This window comes from Mauremys reevesii, linkage group 6 (assembly GCF_016161935.1).
Source record: "Mauremys reevesii isolate NIE-2019 linkage group 6, ASM1616193v1, whole genome shotgun sequence".
NCBI classification, from domain to species: Eukaryota; Metazoa; Chordata; order Testudines; family Geoemydidae; genus Mauremys; species Mauremys reevesii.
The window spans coordinates 25,107,760-25,127,844 of NC_052628.1; the positions used below are offsets into that span (position 1 = coordinate 25,107,760).

Sequence of the window (20,085 nt, forward strand, 5' to 3'; positions counted from 1 at the left end):
TCACACTGCCCGGGTCCTCGCCACCGGTCTGGGGGGCTCTGCATTTTAATTTAATTTTAAATGAAGCTTCTTAAACATTTTAAAAACCTTATTTACTTTACATACAACAATAGTTTAGTTATATATTACAGACTTATAGAAAGAGACCTTCTAAAAACGTTAAAATGTATTACTGGCACATGAAACCTTAAATTAGAATGAATAAATGAAGACTCAGCACACCACTTCTGAAAGGTTGCCAACCCCTGTTTTTTTTCTCTACTTATCATGGCAGAAAAGACGGTTACTCACCTTTGTAACTGTTGTTCTTCGAGATGTGTTGCTCATATCCATTCCAATTAGGTGTGCGCGCGCTGCGTGCATGCTCGTCGGAAGATTTTTACCCTAGCAACACTCGGTGGGTCGGCTGGGTCGCCCCCTGGCGTGGTGCCGCTATAGCGCCGGATATATACCCCTGCCGACCCAACAGCCCTTCAGTTCCTTCTTGCCAGCTACTCTGACAGTGGGGAAGGAGGGCGGGTTTGGAATGGATATGAGCAACACATCTCGAAGAACAACAGTTACAAAGGTGAGTAACCATCTTTTCTTCTTTGAGTGCTTGCTCATATCGATTCCAATTAGGTGATTCCCAAGCCTTACCTAGGCAGTGGGGTCGGAGTGAGACATTGCAGAATGCAAAACTGCTGAACCAAAGGCTGCATCGTCTCTGGACTGTTGAACCAATGCATAATGTGAGGCAAAGGTGTGAATAGATGACCAGGTAGCCGCCCGACATATTTCCTGGATGGGGACATGGGCCAGGAAAGCGGCAGAAGAGGCTTGCGCCCGAGTAGAAAGGGCGGTGAGATGGCTAGCGGGAATGTGAGCCAATTCATAGCATGTTCGGATGCAGGACGTCACTCAAGATGAGATCCGTTGGGAAGAGACCGGCATGCCTTTCATGAGGTCTGCCACCACTACAAAGAGCTGAGGCGAACGTCGGAAGGGTTTGGTTCTCTCTCTATAAAAAGTGAGAGCCCTATGGACATCCAAAGTATGTAGTTGTTGTTCCCGACGCGATGAGTGCGGCTTCGGGAAAAAGACTGGGAGGAAGGTGTCCTGATTGACATGAAAGGCAGACACCACCTTAGGGAGGAAAGAGGGGTGCGGTCGCAGCTGTACCTTGTCCTTGTGGAATACTGTATACGGGGGATCCGCTGTCAAGGCTCGAAGCTCTGATACTCGTCTCGCCAAGGTGATAGCGACGAGGAAGGCCGTCTTCCAGGAAAGGTACAGCAGCGAGCAGGTGGCCAGAGGCTCAAAGGGGGCCCCCATAAGCTTGGCTAGCACCAGGTTTAGATCCCAGGTAGGGGTTGGGCATCTGACTTGAGGGTACAACCGTTCCAATCCCTTAAGGAACCTGGAAACTATGGGGTGAGAAAAAAATTGAACGGCCACTTTCGTCTGGGTGGAAGGCGGAAATAGCTGCCAGATGTACCTTTATAGAAGAGACCGCCAGGCCCTGCTCTTTCAGGGACCAGATGTAATCCAGGACCGTAGGGACCGAAACCTGTCCAGGGACTAAGTTACTCTGAGCGCACCAGTGGGAGAAACACTTCCACTTGGCGAGATATGTCATCCTAGTGGAAGGCTTCCTACTTCCCAAGAGTACCTGTTGTACCGAGGCAGAGCAACGCAACTCAGATTGGCTCAACCATGCAGCAGCCATGCTGTGAGATGAAGGGATTGCAGGTCTGGATGGTGAAGCCTGCCGAAGTCCTGTGTTATGAGGCCAGAGTGGCAGGGGAATCGGGTCTGCCACTGAGAGGTCGAACAACAGGGTGTGCCAATGCTGCCTCGGCCACGCTGGAGCAATGAGGATCAGGTGGGCTCTGTCCCTGCGGAGCTTGAGTAGAACTCTGTGAACGAGCGGAAACGGTGGGAAGGCATAAAATAGGTGCCTCTTCCACGGGATCAGGAATGCGTCTGAGAGGGAGCCCGGGGAGCGTCCTTGGAAGGAGCAGAACACCTGGCATTTCCTGTTCTCTCGGGAGGCAAAGAGGTTTATGTGGGGAAAGCCCCACCTCCGGAAAACGGAATGGATAACGTCCGGACGGATTGACCACTCGTGAGACAGGAAGGACCTGCTAAGGTGATCTGCCAGAGTGTTCTGGACTCCTGGGAGAAAAGACGCTACTGAATCGATAGAGTGGGCTATGCAAAAGTCCCAGAGGCGGATGGCTTCTTGACAAAGGAGGGAGGAACGTGCCCCGCCCTGCTTGTTTATGTAAAACATGGCTGTTGTGTTGTCCGTGAACACTGATACACAACGGCCTTGGAGATGGTCCCAAAACACCTGGCATGCTAGACGGACTGCTCTCAGCTCACTCACGTTGATATGCAAGGCCAGCTCCTGGGGCAACCTTGAGTGTGAAGGTTCCCGAGGTGGGCACCCCAACCCAGAGATGATGCGTCCGTGGTTAGGGCCACCGAGAGTTGTGGTGGGTGGAAAGGCATCCCTGCGCAGACTCGAGAGGGGTCCAACCACCAAGTGAGGGAGTTGAGAACCGTCCTGGGGATAGTGAGCACCGAATCCAGACTGTCTCTCTGTGGATGGTATATTGAAGCGAGCCAGGTTTGGAAGGGACGGAGGCGTAGCCTCGCGTACTTGGTCCCAAAGGTGCAGGAGGCCATGTGACCTACTAGGCTGAAGCAGGTGGATTGATGACTTCGAATTATTGAAGACATTGTTTGAATGACTTGCAAATGCGGCACTTGTTCGTAAGGTGGGATTCCCCTAAGCACTTGAGGCAGGAGTCGTGGGGCCAGGCAGATGAGGATTTCCCATTTAGTAGCTCCGCCACAGTTCTGTTGAAGACCCTTGGTATTCCTTCTGGAGGGATCTCATCTCTGTCATTGTTTCATTTCCTGTTTTGATTAAATCCATGCAGTCATACAGAATAATATCAAATAGATAAACTGAGACATATGTAATACTCACAGAAATAATACAGAAGTCTCCCACATTCTCCACACAAACACCTGTGGGAGAAGTAGTGTGTCAAGGCTGCCAACCCTAGCCGTGTGAATGAGATGGGGGCAATGAAGAAAAGAGACAAGAATAAGTATTCTGGGAAGGATAAGGTTATGTAGGCACCTGGATGGCATGGGAGGGAAAAGCGTGAATTTAATGTAATATAGGAGGAGCTGCCAGTGGAGGAATTCAAAGAGATGGATAACATGGTTAGAATAACAAGTAAAGAAACCAATCTGGTAATTGTATTTTCTAAATATTGGAGGTATCAGGAAGTCTGAGGGGAGGAAGATGTTACAATAATCAAGATGGAATATCATCAGACAAATGTTTTAGTTGTAGGGATAGAAGGAAGAGATCAGATCCCTGAAACAGACAGATTTTTGGAAGAATAACTGGCAGAATTTCTGTACAGCTCACAAAAGTGGGAAAATGGAGAATAAGTGGTCAAGGTTGATCTTCAGATTCTGGGCCTTACCCTGAATCTATGATGTAGGGTCTTTTTTTTTTTTTTTTTTTTTTTTTAATTTTTAAGATCTCAAATAAGGGCTCTACTTCTGATTCATTTCTTTTAATATGTGCTTTCCTATTCAACAAATGTAAACTGAAATACTAAAAAAAAATCTTGACAATTACAAGGTCACAATAATGTAATACTTTGGTTTCTATGCCTCTACATGGTTTTGTGTGCGGTGTATTAATAAATATGAACATATCTATACCCTGACTGATATGTTCTTGCTCGTTAGCACTGGGAAATTTTACATCCAGGCTGACTGCACTTCCAACTAGCTTGCCTATAACTTCATCTCCCTGCTGGATACTCTTAGTTTATCAAACCGCAATGAACCTATACCACCACATATTCAACCTGATTCATTTCAAACTCCTCCTCTCTTCCCACCCCCAAATCTGTCAGCAATCATTCTCTCATTCTATTTGATTCTGTTCTTCCTAAACTGGTAACAACTGTCTTCTTCATTCACTAACATACATGTTGCCCTTAATCCTCTTTCAAAGAATCTTTCTCCTCTTGATCTCTCAGTTGATCCCATAGATAGTTTTACTGATACCTAAAATTCCATCCCTTCTTAGGCTCTTAAAATTGCATCCCTAAATTCTCAAATCCTCTCCCACTGTTCCAATTTATCCCAGTAAATAGATCATCTCCATAAACTCAAGTATACTTGCTGGCACCTGCAAGGTGGTGATGCAAACTGGTTTCAGTTTCTATTGGGATATATGGAAATCCCATCTTATGCTTAACATCGAATGAGTCTCGGGGGGGGGGGGGGGGCTGGAAATAGAGCTGAAAGGTCTGTCAGATCTAAGTTTTTCATTCAAACTTAGCCCCAGTTGCTAGTTACTGAAAACTGTTACCCTCCAATAGCTGTTGATCTATGTAAAATGAGTTGATGGTTTCAATCCAGTTGTTATGGAGTTCAATGGAGTGATTATGTTCACAGTACAACTAGAAACTTCGTTGACTGTCTTGACAGAGACCAAAGACTGAAAACGATAAGGAAGCAAAATTACCTTCTTACTCACTAGAGATGGCCTATCCAGAACAGGGTTGAGGTATAACAAGTCACTGTACTGCCATTTTTTGTTCTCCATGGGCACATAAGAAAATTCAGTTTCACTTAAATTCAGAGCCTGTTTTTCAAATCAATGCCATTTTAAGTCTGTCTCAAAACCTTCCTCCACAGTGCACTGAAAGGAATATATCATGATTGTCCTTTCAAAGATTAACAGGCACATGACTCCATTGTTGCCTTTGAAAGCATTTTGTAATACTCTGTTTGAAAGAGATTATAGTGTTTACTATTTTCTCCTTTTGACTAAAAATTCATCATTTAAAAAAATCTCTAATGTAAAAAAACCCACCCAACCGAACAGTACCTTAGGTGTCATCAGACTCTGATGCATCTTTTCAAGCCTCTGGGCTGAATCAAGTAGAAGTGACCTCATAACTCCAGATGGTAAAAGATTATCAGAAAACTTAAGTACTGTAACCATATATCCATCAGAGACAATAAGGTAGGGTAATCTTGAGTGTGATGTTACAGAAAATCTCTGTCTCATTAGATCACTTTCAGAGGCGGATGAACCAAGAGAATGACTAGAATCTTGAGAGACAGACTGTTGCGGTCTAGAAAATAAAATAAAAATATATCAGAAAAAATAAACAAGCAAATATCATATGCAAAATTATTAAATGAAAATATGAAACACACATATTTTGTTCACAAAAATTATTATTTTTGTAATTTACACAATTTTTCTCGAAGGGGAAAGTTTAAACAAAAAGTGCACAAATGCGAGATGACAAAATAATAATGTAAGCTATTTAATAATATAACATGACATAATATAGAAGTTAAGCTTAACAGAAAAATGTGAAAATACTAACGGGCCTTTTTAACCTTAATTAGCTACTATTACAGCAAAATATTGACATCTTGAATTTTGTTAAGTAGACCTATCATATAGTAACATATCAATTTATGTTCCTCTATATGGCTCCAATTCTGCAAAGATTTATGCAAATGCTCAACTTTATACAATATCAGTAGACCCACTGAGACTAATCAGAAGTTAAGTCCCTGATAAATCTTTGCAGGATGGGGTTCTAAATGACTACTAATAAAAATCATGTATGTTAAGTAATGTAGAACATTAGTATTTTGTATCTATTTTAAAAATAAACTCCTCAGCCATTCTACAACAATAATTTTTAAATACAACACACAGGACCTAGTCCTGTAGTCCTTACACAGAAAAGATTCCCATTGAAGTCCATGGGCCCTGTACTTGCACATACATTGTAAGATTGGATCCATAGCATTTCCAAATTATAAGTGAAACATTTGGTTATTCTCAATTCTTGACAGTTAAAATGTTAGGAAGTCTCTAAAATTTAAATAGCTGAATGTGTGAATAAACAGTTGTATTACAATTAAAAATAGTCTTTCACATATCATAATATCACCTAGCTCCTACATAGGTCTTCATCAGCTGATCTTAAAGTACTTCAACAAAGAAGATTGGTATCACTATTCCCATCCTACAGATGGGAAAACTGAGCCAGAGAGATGAAGTGACCTGTGCAAGGTCATCTAGTAGTCTAGTAGCAGAGTCTGGAATAGAACCCAGGTGTACTCTACTCAGTAGGCCACTCTGCCTCCCCTATAGAAAAGATTAAATTCTGATTTTTAAATCAGCCAACGAAAGTGTGCACTGCATTATCATTTGCAAATATGTAACTTCAAATTCTTTTAAGTTATTGGCCAGCATTTTTTTTTCTACATCTATATGTAGAAAGTTACAAGAATGCCTGAAACTTAATTGCTAGTATAGTTTTTAAAGCCAGTAGCAAGATACTAACGGATTTAGCATAGGGAGCTCAGTAATGTGGTGGATTAATGTGCTATCTTTTCATCTGTGGAGATGTGGGTTCAAAGTTAAGGTCACAAGAGAAAAGGAGTTTGTTGGTTTGAAACGAATCACTAAAAATGCTTTACATCCTGCCACAACAGAGACACTGCTCAAATAACGACAAAAACTGGAACAACACAGTTGATCTGTCTTAGATATGATGATGGCAGGCACTTTAGAAACACTATACATAGATTAATGTAGAAAAGGATTTAAATGCACTGGCAGAGTAGTGTGTGACAATACCTCACTATAATCCATCAGTGCTAACAGTCAGAATCTTTCATTAAATTAATCAGATTCACAGAAAAATTATTTTAAAGATTCTTATATGCACTCACATTTTGTTACTACCTGTAACTTGTAATTAAGGTTAAATAAAATTTTATATTGCACATGTGTGATTTCTTGTTATAACACATTAGAAGTGCCTTTTGTTCATTTTCAAGAAGCAATTTTCAATAGTGATAAACACTACTGAACACAAATGCATGCACAACTGCACTTCTTATATGAGTGAGAAACTGCATGTGAAAAAAGAAGGTTCTGGGCTTGCAAAAGGCTGTTTAAATATAACTAGCTGCTTTGTTTAGATATCCTACTTTCCCATACAATTGCTATAATTTCATATTCAATCTTGGAACTCTCACAATTTGAAAGTTACAGTAAATTAAATTCTTGAGACGCCAAAGTTATCCTTGCATTAAAAATTAATCCAAGTTTTTAACATTTACAAAAAGTGAATTTCTTCCATAATGCTAATCTCTGAAATATCTAAACATTTAACCAGTGCTAAAAGTCAGAAATAATTTATACTTACAGTGCCACAATGCCAATTTTTCAGCAGGACAAAGCCATTATAAGAAATAGAAGAGAACTATGAATGAGAAACAGATATTGAGAAAAAAAGAGAAACCAAAAGACTTAATCTGAAAGATGAAATTTATTTTAAATAGTAGAAAACATGTAAGAAAGGAAGATATGATCAAATGATAAAGAAAAAAAATCTAAACTTTCAGGTTGTCTCACCTGTATGTTATTAGTGGATGAAAGGGAATAAACTCTGCTGGTCCAAATTCTATAGAGCAACCAGAAGTAACCAAGGTCAGCAATTCACCCATACAAGTCAATAATATCAAGGAGCCACGTTTTAACATGCAAGCCAGAAAAAGACTATCAGGAGTCCAGCTCATGTCACCTACCCAGTATGACCTAACAAAGATAGAAAAAAATAATAGCTTTACAAGTCTACTTTCCTATCAAATCAAGGTATCAATGATTTTACTTCTTAGAATAACTTAAATTCTACTATTCAGATACTGACCTGACAAACTTGGATGGAACCACATGATTCTTGCTACTACAACCTTTAAGGCTACCAGAAACAGTAACAAAATTCAATGTATTTATAAACAAAATCTGAGTTGCCTGTGAAGAAAAAAATAAAGCACAAAAAAAATTAATAATGGACCATAATAAAGCTTTTTAATATCAAGTTACGCCTTAGATTTGTTGTACTGAAAACATTACTACATGCAGAAATCTTGTCTGCATTACCACATCCAGAAATAATAAGTCATGCTTATTAATATTCAAAGTACATTTTTACCTTTGAAACTTTGCAAATCATAAATTGATTTAAATTATGTCTTTAGATAGGCATATAATATCCTCAATATTCATTAAACACTGAGGTTAATCATAGGCAGAGATGGTAGCGCAGCCTATACTTAGGCTGTTTAAATTTTCCATTTCAAGACCTTGTTTTCAGTCGCTTGTAAGTCTGGCAAACTTTAATCATTTGGGTTGAAATCCTCTTGTATCTGCCTCAGACTGAATTTTTCTGGAAAGTTTCAGATAAAACAATACGGCCACATCCAGGAAAAATATTTAAGAATCTTTTCCCAACAATAAAAAAATTCTCACATTCAAAATCTCTAGCACACCAACCTCTGTAGCAAGGTTTTGAAATTTGGCAGCAGCTTGCCTGTGTGTCACGATATGCCTTTTACTATTCCCATGAAAAAGTACTTAAATTTGTCCAAATTAGAAGCCTTTAAAAATCTCATCATATTTTCAGCATTGATTTGTTAGAGTGTGGCAGCTAAGTTCTCCAAAGATTCCACCTGAATTGAGCATGTTCCGTCCCAGGGCTATAGGGGCTGAGCTGGACTTCCCTCTAATTGCTGCTCCCAGGTGCTGCAGGTCTCTCTGGTTCCAGACACCAAAACTAAGAGCAGGGAGACAGTCTCTCCCTATTGGCTCCCATGCGGCACGAAAAAGGAAGACTGACTTGAATAGAGAGGAATGGATGGTGGGAGTCTTGGACTTAAACAAGGAGGCAAGGAGGAGGGAAAAGACAGGACTGAAACAGGAACAGGCTGGAAGGGATAAAGGCACAATGGATGAGGCTTGGAAGGCAACAGGGACAGAAGAGTCTGTGACCAACACAGCACACTCCCCTCAAGAACTTGGAATGGAAGGAGTGGTTCCTTATCTCAGAATAATTCAGTTCTTCAAAATGGTTTGTCCCTTTCAGTGCTCCACTGTAGGATGTGTGCGCATGCGTGTGCTCTCAAATGGAGAATGCAAAGAGGTGTCCACGGGCTCATGGCTGTGCAGAACAGCAACTCATGCCTCCAAACAAAGGCATGTAGGGAGCCACGGCCTGCCACCGCTTAGTTCCTTCTCAACCATGGAGCAGAGTCTCCACAGCCAAGGGGAAGGAGGGTAGAAGCACCCACAGAAACAAAACATCTCAAAGAACTCAAGTTACTGTAAGGTAAGTAATCTCAACTCCTTCTTCAAGTACAGTACAGACCCGTTTACGCACGAATCCGCTTAACACGTGGTAGCACCATGCCTCTCAGTGCTACCTATTTAACACGCGAGACTCGTTAACATGCGGTACAGGAACTTGCTATGTAGTGCTACAGATTTGCTCACTAACTCATTGACACAGAAATCGACAGGAAGTGCAGAGCAGAAACGTGTTGTACATCTTTACCACCGATGGGGGGGGGGAGGAAGCAACGTTAAACAGTCCTTTGCCGCAGCAGCGCTGTGCCACTAACTGGGGGGGGGGGGGGGGGGAAGCAGAGTAAAAGCGCTGCTGCAGCAAAGGACCCTGCAGCGCTTTACGGTCCCTGCCCCTTTCTCCCTCCCCCCCAACCCTTGGCCAAGTTTTGGTGTTTTGAGAATCAAACAGATGATCCATCTTCCTGAGAGCCATGCTTTTCTGAAGAACTTCCTAGCTATAAATATGGTTATGATTAAACAGAAAGCCTATCTGAGAGGCAAGTCTAAAACAATTTAATAAGGCCACTTTTAACAAACTGTATTCTATTCGCAACATTAGCTTTAGTGATCTACTTTCTACCAGTCATACCTTTGGATCATTTTGATTAACGGCTACTGCCAGTAAAAGTCCATCCCTTGAAAATGCAGTAAGCAAAGCTCCTCTCGACTTTACTGACACACACACTGGAACCAGAGTGGGCAGAGAACATGCTTGCTGTGCCCAGTGGATATGACAAGGTAAAGAACTGTAAAAAAAAAAAAAAAAAAAATTTAAATGAGAAATAATGGTGCATAAACAAACTAGGGAAATACAACCTAGATGGAGCTAATAAAAGGTGGGTGCACAGCTGGTTGGAAAACCGTTTCCAGAGAGTCATTATCAATGGTTTGCACTCAAGCTGGAAGGGCATATCAAGCAGGATCCCACAAGGGATCAGTTCTGGGTCCGGTTCTGTTCAAGATCTTCATCAGTTATTTAGATAATGGCATAGAGAGTACACTTATAAAGTTTGTGGATGATACCAAGCTGGGAGGGGTTGCATGTACTTTGGAGAATAGGATTAAAATTCAAAATGATCTGGACAAACTGGATAAATGGTCTGAGGTAAACAGATTGAAATTCAATAAGGACAAATGCAAAGTACTCATTTAGGAAAGTTGCACACCTTACAAAACGGGCAATGACTGCTTAGGAAAGAGTTCTGTGGAAAGGGATCTGGGGGATCATAGTGGATCACAAGATAAATATGAATGAACAGTGTAACACTGTTGCAAAAAAAGCAAACATTCTGGGATGTATTAGCAGGAGGGTTGTAAGCAAGACACAAGAAGAAATTCTTTCGTTTTACTCTGCACTGAATAGGCCTCAACTGGACTACTGTGTCCAGTTCTGGGTGCCACATTTCAGGAAACGTGAACTAACTGGAGAAAGTCCAGAGAAGATCAACAAAAAATAAAGGTCTAGAAAACATGAACTATGAGGGAAAATTGAAAAAATTGAGTTTGTTTAGTCTGGAGAAGAGAAGACTGGGGGCGAGGAGTGGGGAAGAGAACATGAGAACAGTTTTCAAGTACATAAAAGGCTGTTACAAGGAAGAGGGAGAAAAATTGTTCTCCTTAACCTCTGAGGATAGGACAGGAAACAATGGGCTTAAATTGCAGCAAGAATGGTTTAGGTTGGACATTAGGAAACACTTCCTGACTGTCAGGGTGGTTAAGCACTGACATAAATTGCCTTGGGAGATAATGGAATCTCTATCACTGGAGATTTTTAAGAGCAGGTTAGACAAATACCTGCCAGGGGTTGTCTAGATAAATGGTTCTCAAGGGTGTACATCAACTCATCTAGATATTTGCCTAGTTTTCAACAGGCTACGTAAAAAGCACCAGTGAAGTCAGTACAAACTAAAATGTCATACAGACAATGAGTTGTTTATACTGCTCTATATAATATACACTGAAATATAAGTACAATATTTATATTCCAATCAATTTGTTTTATAATTATATAGTAAAAATGAGAAAATAAGCAATTTTTCAGTAATAGTGTGCTGTGCTACTTTTGTATTCTTATGTCTAATTTTGTAAGCAAGTAGTTTAAGTGAGGTGAAACCTGGGGGTACACAAGACAAATCAGGCTCTTGAAAGGGGTACAGTAGTCTGGAAAGGTTGAGAGCCACTGGTCTAGATAATATTTCCTCCTGCCAAGAGTGCAGGGGACTGGACTAGATGATCTCTCGAGGTCCCTTCCAGTCCTACAATTCTATGAATTATAAACATTAAATAAAAGTAAATTTTAGAGTAAATTTAGCTGATGAACAAGACTTATTACAAGTTAAAAATTCTCTCTATTTATTAAAAAGTTTCTAAAATGATTGCTGAAGGTTGAGAATGAATTTGTTTATTTGTATTCAACCATAATTCTGGCCTTGCAGAATAAATGCCCCAAATAAGCACACACTGGAGGAGACCGGAAGCCCCTTCATCTGGTCTGCCACCGCTGCAAACAGGTGGATCGACTTCCTGAAAGGTTTTGTGCGCTCAATGTCAAATGCCAGTGCTCTCCGCACATCTAGTGAGTGAAGCCTCTGCTCCTGTGGATTACCATGGGCTCGGGATAGAAAACTGGTAGAAAAATGTCCTGGCCAATATGGAATTGGGATACCACCTTGGGCAGGAAGGCTGGGTGTGGCCTGAGCTGTACCTGTCCTTGTGGAAGACTGTGTAGGGGGGTCAGAGGTTAACACTTAACTCCAACACCTTCATGGCCTAAGTGATAGCAAGCAGAAAGGCACAGAAGGAAACGTAGCCAGTGGCTCGAATGGGGCTCCCATTAGTCTAGCTAGGACCAGGTTGAGGTCCCAAGCCAGTACAGGTGAATGGGACTGTGGATATAGCCATCCCATGCCCCTAAGGAAACTGCCCACCATAGGGTTCGCGAATACCGAGCACTCTAACTCTCCTGGGTGGAACGCTGAGAGGGCCACAAGGTGTACTTTGATGGATGATCTGCCATGCCTTGCTGTAGATGCAAGTAGATAGTCCAGGATGAACGGTATAGATGCCTGAAGTGGGGGTACGTGATTGCAATCACACCAGCACGAGAACCTTTTCCACTTGGCCGGGTAAGTGGCCCTGGTGGAAGGTTTCCTGCTACCAAGCAGCACTTCCCTCACCGATCCTGTGCACTGGAGCTCCATTGGGTTTAACTATGAAGCTTCCAAGCCATGAGATTGAGAGACTGGAGGTCTGGGTGAAGCAGGCAGCCGTGGTCCTGTGTAATCAGATCAGGGAGGAGTGTGATCAGGGTGCCCACTGACAGCTCCAGAAGCATGCTGTGCCAATGTTGGTGTGGCCACGCAGGAACCAGCAGAATTGCCTCCTCCCTATCTCTACGCATCTGGAGGAGAACCTTGTGGACAAGACGTATCACAGGGAAGGCATACAATAGACAGTTCACCCAGGGTAGCATGAACGCATCTGAGATAGAGCCCGGACTGTGCTTTTGGAAGGAGCAAAATGTTGGACACTTCCTGTTGCTCCTGGTGGTAAATAGATATACCGGGGAAACCCCTACCTTTGGAAGATGGAATGTATGACGTCCGGCCAGATGGACCACTTGTGACTGCAGAACGACCTGCTGAGGTGGTCCACAAGCTCGTTCCATGCTCCCAGGAGATAGGACGCCTCAAGGTGAATGGAGTGGGCTATACAAAAATCCCACAGATGGAGAGCCTCCTGACAGAGAGGGGAGAAGCAGGCTCCACCCTGCCTGTTTATGTAAAACATGGCAGTGGTGTTGTTGGGCAACACCGCCACACGCTGATCTTTCAATATGGTATGGAAGGTCTGGCAGGCTAGTCTCATCACTCAGAGCTCCTTTATATTGATGTGGAGCAGGATCTTGGACTGCAACCACCTGTCATGAGTCTGTAGGTCTCCTAGCTGGGTCCCACAACGCAGGTCTGACGTATCCGTTACTAAGGTCATGGATGGTTTAGGGGTGCTGAATGGGACTCCTTTGCAGACCATGCGAGGGTCCAACCACCAGCCTAGGGTATCTAAAACTCACACCGGTATTGTTACTACCAAGTCTAAACTGTCCCGACCTGGGTAATAAGCCAAGGCGAGCCATGTCTGGCCTGACCTGAGCTTCAGCCTGGCATGCCTGACCACACAAGTGCATGCCACCATGTGTCCCAGGAGACTGAGGCATGTCCTCGTGGTCCTGGTGGGGTATTGTCTGAAAGTCTGAATGATGTTTGACAGTGTTTGGAATCTAGATTCTGGCAGAATGGCTCTTGCCTGAACCGAGTCCAGCACCACCCCAATGAATTCTATTCGTTGGGTAGGTGACAACGTTGACTTGTCCACATTGAGGAGAGCTAGTCTCTGGAAGGTCTCTCTGCCTAACCGGACCTGGGAGTTCACCTGCTCCCTGGAGTGTCCCCACAGCAGCCAGTCATCAAGGGATACACCTGCACCTGCCTCTTGCAGAGAAAAGCTGCGACCACGGACATGCACTTGGTGAACACCTGGGGGGCTGTTGATAACCCGAATAGGAGCACTGTGAACTGATAATGTATGTGGTTGACAACAAATCTCAGGAAATGTCTGTGGGCCAGCCAAATGGCTATATGAAAGTATGCATCTTTCATATCAAGGGCAGCATACCAGCCCCCTAGATCCAAGGAAGGAATAATTGTGCTCAAGGAGACCAAGCGGAACTTCAACTTCACCATGAACTGATTGAGTCCTCACAGATCTAAGATGGGTCTGAGACACACACACACCCCTTTGTCTTGGGGATTAGGAAATAACAGGAGTAGAATCCCTTGCCCCTTAGCTCCTGAGGAATCTCCTCCACTGCCACTATAGCGAGGAGCAATTGCACCTCCTGGATAAGGAGTTGCTTGTGAGAGGGGTCCCTGAAGAAGGACAGGGAAGGGGAATGGGAGGGAGGGGAGGAGCAGAATTGGAGAGAATATCCCACTTGTACAGTGTGAAGAACCCAGAGGTCCGATGTTATATGGGACCACACACAGTAGAAGTGGGGATAGATGGTTCAGAAGCGGGGGGAAGGATCCAGGATAGTGGCTGGTACGCTGTCCTCAGGCATCACTTGAAAATCCTTGCTTAGACCCCGACAATGGCTTGGTCGGGCCTTGCCCTTGGCTGAGAGAGGGTTGGAAGGTCTACACTTATTATTCCTACCCCTACAGCGGTATGAATCCTGCCTTGAGAGGGGCTGGTATTGCTTCTGCTGCTGTTAGGGTTGAGACTTGAAGGGTTTTCTCCGGGTAGCAGGAGTGTTCATCCCCAGAGATTTCATAGTTGCCCTCAAGTCTTTTAGGCTGTGAAGCCTCGAGTTTATCTGGTCTGAAAACAGCCCTGCGCCCTCAAAAGGGAAGATCCTGCAGGGTCTGCTGAACTTCCAGGGGAAGCCTGGAAGCTTGGAGCCATGCGGTTCTCCTCATGACCACCCCAGAGGAGATGGTACGTGCCGCAGAGTCAGTGAAGTCGAGGGAGGCCTGCAGGGATGTCCTGATCACTGCCTACCCCTCCTCAACCAGAGCCGAGAACTCAGCCTTCGACTCAGTGGGGAGCAACTCCTTCTTTTTGGACATAGAGTCCCACAAGTTAAAATTATACCTGCTGAGGATAGCTTGTTGATTAGCTATCCTCAGCTGTAAGCCCCCCACGGCATAAACTTTCCTGCCAAGAGGTCCATATGTTTGGCCTCTTTAGCCTTGGGAGCCTGCACCTGCTGCCCCAGGTGCTCCTTCTCATTTACCGCCAAGATCACCAGGAGCAAGGATGTGGGTAAGAGAATAAAAACTCATATCCCTTGGAGGGAACAAAGTGTTTTCTCTCTATACCCCTGGAGGTGGGCGGAATGGAGACTGGAATCTGCCACAGGGTATTATAATTGTTGTCAATAGTTTTAATGACCAGCAACGGCACTCTGGAAGGACCTTCAAGGGTGAGAATGACCACCATCAGGTTCTCCGACTCGATGACTTCCTCCACCTGTAGGCCCACGTTATGGGCAATGTGGCGGAGCAGATCCTGGTGCATCCTGTAGTCAATGGGCAGAGGACCTGAAGCTAATGCTCCTGCCACTGCCTCATGAGGAGAAAAAGATGAGGAAGCCAGTGGGGGTACAGGGTCCTCGTGACCCACTATGTGCCCAGGTTGCTCCTAGTTAGCATAGGTGTCCAGTGTTTCGGCATGGTCAGATGTGACCAGGCTATGGGTGGGTCTGGAGCCGGTTCCACTGTCCCCTCTGTAGTATGAGGGGGAGGTCTGGATAGGGTCACCTCTGTAGCACGAAGGGCAGGTCTGTCCACTGGTGACTGTGCAGGAGGATGCCCAGTGCCACAGACCTAGAAACCCTGGAAGGGGTACCCCGGGGCCTGATGGTAAGCCCAGGGGGTCCAGAAGGGCCACTGCACAGTGCGTGGCAACTGTGGCTGCCAGGTCAACTGCGCGTCTCCCTGGCGCTTATCCAATCTGTGCCTACTGCACCAAAAGTAGTAGGAGTTGGCATCAGAGACAGAGAATTCTCAGGACAACAACCAGGATGGTGTCGATGATCCCTGAGCCAGCGGTCGGTGCCGGGAAGAGGAAGTCAGGGATCGATGCCATGACAATCACGTAGAGGATCGTTGCTGGCTGTCCCACAACCAAGAACGGCACCTGTGTTCCGGTGCTGTGTCTTAGTGCTGGTTGAGAGTTACCATGATCAATGCCAACCCCTCGGTGCTGGAGACACAGATCATCACACTCCCTGCACTGGGCAATCTTGTACTGGGGCCAGTGTTGGGGGGTGTTGCGGCGATGGAGACCAGGAATGCTGTCAGTCCGGCAATTAAGAGAGCCTCATCATCGTGGGCTTCCCTCTAGATGGCACCCGTTTGGCAGTGCTGCAGGCTTCTCTCTAACAGTAAGTGGCTGAGGCACAGTACTTTCTATAAGTTCCCCTGAAGCCTCGATAGTGTCCAGAGTGGAGGAGGGGTTCCCAATTCCTCCACCAAGCACTGCCCCACCGGAGAGTAACTCAGTGCCGGGCTCAACAGTGCCAACTGAGGCGCCGGAGTCGGCACAAACTCTTGCTGCTTGGAAGTCAAGTCCTTCCTCTGAGGCAGAAAAGTCTCCCTGGATGGTCTTCCTCTCTAAGGAGAGGACCCTCTGTCCGCCTTCTTATGGCGTTTGTGGGGCACCGGGGATGTTGATCGGTGCCAGGGCACCGCTCCCCGCTGCGATGCTTTGGATTTCCGGTACCGAGGTCTCTAGCACCAGAGTCCTTCCTTGGTACCGATTCTTGGGCTGCTGCCGGGGCACTCCACACCAAGCTTGGGCCTGGGACTTGGAGGTCAGGTGCCACTGGATGGACTGCGGTTTCCATTAACAGCTGCTTCAAACAGAAGTCACATTCCTTCCTAGTTCTGGGCTTGAAAGCCTTACAAATCTTGCAGTGCTCAGACTGATGCACCTCCCCTAGACACCTGAGGCATGAGTCGTGGGGGTCACTGTTGGGCATAGGCTTCTTGCATATACCACAAGATTTAAATCCTTGGGCTTGAGGTATGCCCCAAAGCCCAATGTGGGATGAGGGGAGAACAACCCACAAACTAAGTCTATCCTAACTACAAATAACAATAAACTAACTACAAAATAAAAACGGGGTAGGATTAAGTAATAGCTAAGGGAACACTTGCAAACAAGCGAAACGCAGTTCCAACACCACCACGGACGGTAAGAAGGAACTGAAGGGGAGTCGGATTGGCAGGGTCATATATTGAGCGCCATGAGGGCACCACTCCAGGGGACTCCCTAGCCGACCCAACAGGAGCTGCTGAGGGAAAAAGTTTCCAACAACCGTGCATGTGACATGCGCACACCTGATTGTTCACATTGATTCCAATCATCTGAAGAACTAATATTAACAAATGGACGCGAGGTCAGAAAAAAGCAATACCCATGATTAGGTGGTGGGAGGGATTGATTTCTGAAGAAATATTAAAAGGGCTAAATAGGCAAAGCTTTATCTATACATAAAAGTTGTACCACTTTAATTCCCATATAGTTAAAATTGTACAATCCTCCTAGCGGGGATACAGTTATACCCGTTAGTGTGCTTCCCATATGGGAAGGGGAATAAGCTATACCAATATACAGCATCTTTATACCAGTTCAACTGCATCCACAAAAGGCTATACCAGTATAACTATATCAATAAAAAGTCTCAGTTCCAGCAACCAGCGCAGTTATTCTAATACACAACCTGTGTGGAGACCAGGCCTAGAAATGACAAACAGGGATACAGTAAAAACACACTTTATAAATATTTGAAGGAAGTGAGAGAGGAGGAGAAGTTACATGAGGTGTGTACGGAGGTGTATCACAGACTAACAGGAAGAAACTAAGAAAGGGAAAATATAGGAAAACTATCAGGAATACTTCCTGACAGTAAGCTACATTATATTCTAGGTTAATCTCCCAAAAAACTGATAGAACCTTCATTTCTTGAGATTTGGACAAAACACTAGCCAAATACTAAACAATATACTGTAGGAAACAATATAATTTTATCTGGGAATGGACTGGACGATCTAATATGTCTAGTATCTCTAACTTTTCTGATCTTCTGCACCGGGGCACGTTTACAGCATTCATTTCCAAGTCAGGAGATGCGTGAGTAAAAACTTAAGGCCCACATTTCAAATCATTAGGCCCTAAACAGAAATTCCCCTCTCTCTCTTCAGTTAAGTGTATGCAGTTGCTCTTTCACAAAACACAAGATTGGAGCAGAAAACCTCAGCTCAGAACTCCTATGCTTTAGGCAAATTAGCTGACATTGCCTCTGAGCAGCTTCTTCCCAAAAATCAACAGTAAAAACAGATCAATGTTTACAGTAATAATTCACTCTGAAATAAAATTGTTTTTTTTTCTTAAACATTATGAGCCCTGTATTCAAAGTTAGGGAGGTGCATTTGTTGTTTATATATCTGTGCATGACTAGCTTATGTGTATATACAAGTGCTGCAGGCTAGCCAGGCACGCTTGCAAGTATCTGATTTGTTCATGCACCTTAAGTATTGGCATTCATAAGCTAGTTTGGCATAAATGTCCATGGTTGTCCACTCATTACTCTGAAAACTTGACTTCAAAATGCTTTATCAAAAATAAATCAGCTATTCCTTGTAAAAACTGGCAAAATTTCAAATACTTTGAACTCACCTAATGTATTTGAAGCTGTTTTCATGCCACCGCAGGGCCAAAAATGTCACCATCAAGCATTCTCCAGAATAAAACACGAAAGAGCACAAGCAGCAGTCACCTAGTATCTGCAAAAGAAACATTTTTTCTCTTTTATAAACTTACTTGATCAGTGCAATACCTATTACTACAATTATAACTAAATTTAATACAATATTTTTCTCTTAGATCTAGAAGTTAGGACAAACCGATAAAAGCAATTTGCCAACCATGCTGTAACCTTGCTTAAACTATCCCAGTATCTTATGAGATACAACATTTTGGTTGCCTAAGAAATGAATATGAGACGGACTAGACTGAGTAGGTAATTGATTATATAATCAATCTTCCTATGCAATTTATCTTGTCACACTGTATTAATATTCAGTTGTGGTAATAGTTCAAATTACTCATTTTTTGTTTGTACAATTAAACTAGAAAGCACTACAGACCTCTATAGGGTCCCACACTTCCCCCTCTTAGGTTTACTGCTTTGAGAAGCAAATTTCCACAGTAGACTGATGAAACTTTAGAAAGCTAGGGTTTTTAGCTGTTAAAAAAGCATATTTGAGAGTTGCCGATACTTAAATCTTCATTTGCTACAAAAACTTTCCATACCTATTAGAAAGGAATTGCAGGGGGATGTTTCTCAGAGAAGTGAACTAAAAATGGTGGCCGTGGGTAATGTGATAGAATTCCAAGAATCCGTACATACATATTCTTACATAGGAGCAAGTCCACCACACCTATATCTGAATTTACACCTCTATTCTGCTGGCTTACTAGAAAATAGTAGACACAGAAGTAATCACCCCTCCCAATTCAATCAAGAATAAATAAATACATGGCTGGATTCCATAAGGAAAGGCTTTCCAGGTTTCTGATCCTACAATCAGATCTGCCCAATCAGTTCCCCATGCCTGCACAGAGCCATATTGAAATAACTGGGGTTATCAGCAGGCACAAGAAACCACCAAGGCAGATGAGATGAGGCCCAAAACTGGGTTCTCATAACAAAAGTTGAGAAAGTAAAACATAAACAGTATGTTGCAGCAACATCTTATTTTGATAATACTTTAAAATAAGGTCTCTCTTCTTGGTCTCTAGTTGAAAGGAAGGTTACTTACTTTATAATAACTGGAGTTCTTTGATATATATGTTCCCTATGCATATTACACTGTAGGTGTGCATGCACTCCATGTTCCTAAGACCAAAAGATTTTTCACTAGCAGTGTCCCCTGATCTGCACCTGAACCCTGCGTCTCCTTGTGCTCTTATCTCAAGGCATAAAGGGAGGCATGGACCAACCTGTTTCCCCAGTTCCTTTTCTACCACAAATGATTTAGAAAAGGATCCAAAGCAATGGGGTAGGAGGGTGGGTAGTGGAAAACCCACAGAGACCACACATTTCAAAGAACTTCAGTACCTGTGAGATAAATAGAATCATAGAATCATAGAATTCGAGCTCAGAAGGGACCATTATGATCATCTAGTCTGACCTCCTGCAAGATGCAGGCCACATAAGCCGATCCACCCACTCCTTAAGCAAGCGACCCCTGCCCCATGCTTCGGAG

The 20,085-nt window shown here is 43.7% G+C and overlaps 1 protein-coding gene across 11 annotated transcripts in view; it reads right to left on the reverse strand.

Moving 5' to 3' along the window:
- The window catches only part of CPLANE1 (ciliogenesis and planar polarity effector 1), a 161,388-nt gene that overhangs the window by 122,665 nt on the left and 18,638 nt on the right, over positions 1 to 20,085 (reverse strand). For 9 of the 11 annotated variants that reach the window (XM_039543543.1, XM_039543539.1, XM_039543542.1 and 6 more), the window contains 5 exons: positions 18,494 to 18,600; positions 9,840 to 9,996; positions 7,776 to 7,879; positions 7,481 to 7,663; positions 4,916 to 5,165 (listed from right to left, as the gene is read on the reverse strand). In XM_039543543.1, the coding sequence (XP_039399477.1) occupies positions 4,916 to 5,165; positions 7,481 to 7,663; positions 7,776 to 7,879; positions 9,840 to 9,996; positions 18,494 to 18,600 (801 nt within the window). Of the gene's footprint in view, positions 1 to 4,549; positions 4,659 to 4,915; positions 5,166 to 7,480; positions 7,664 to 7,775; positions 7,880 to 9,839; positions 9,997 to 18,493; positions 18,601 to 19,638; positions 19,916 to 20,085 lie in introns of those variants that run through there. The other 2 variants (XM_039543545.1, XM_039543548.1) reach the window with 2 other exon arrangements.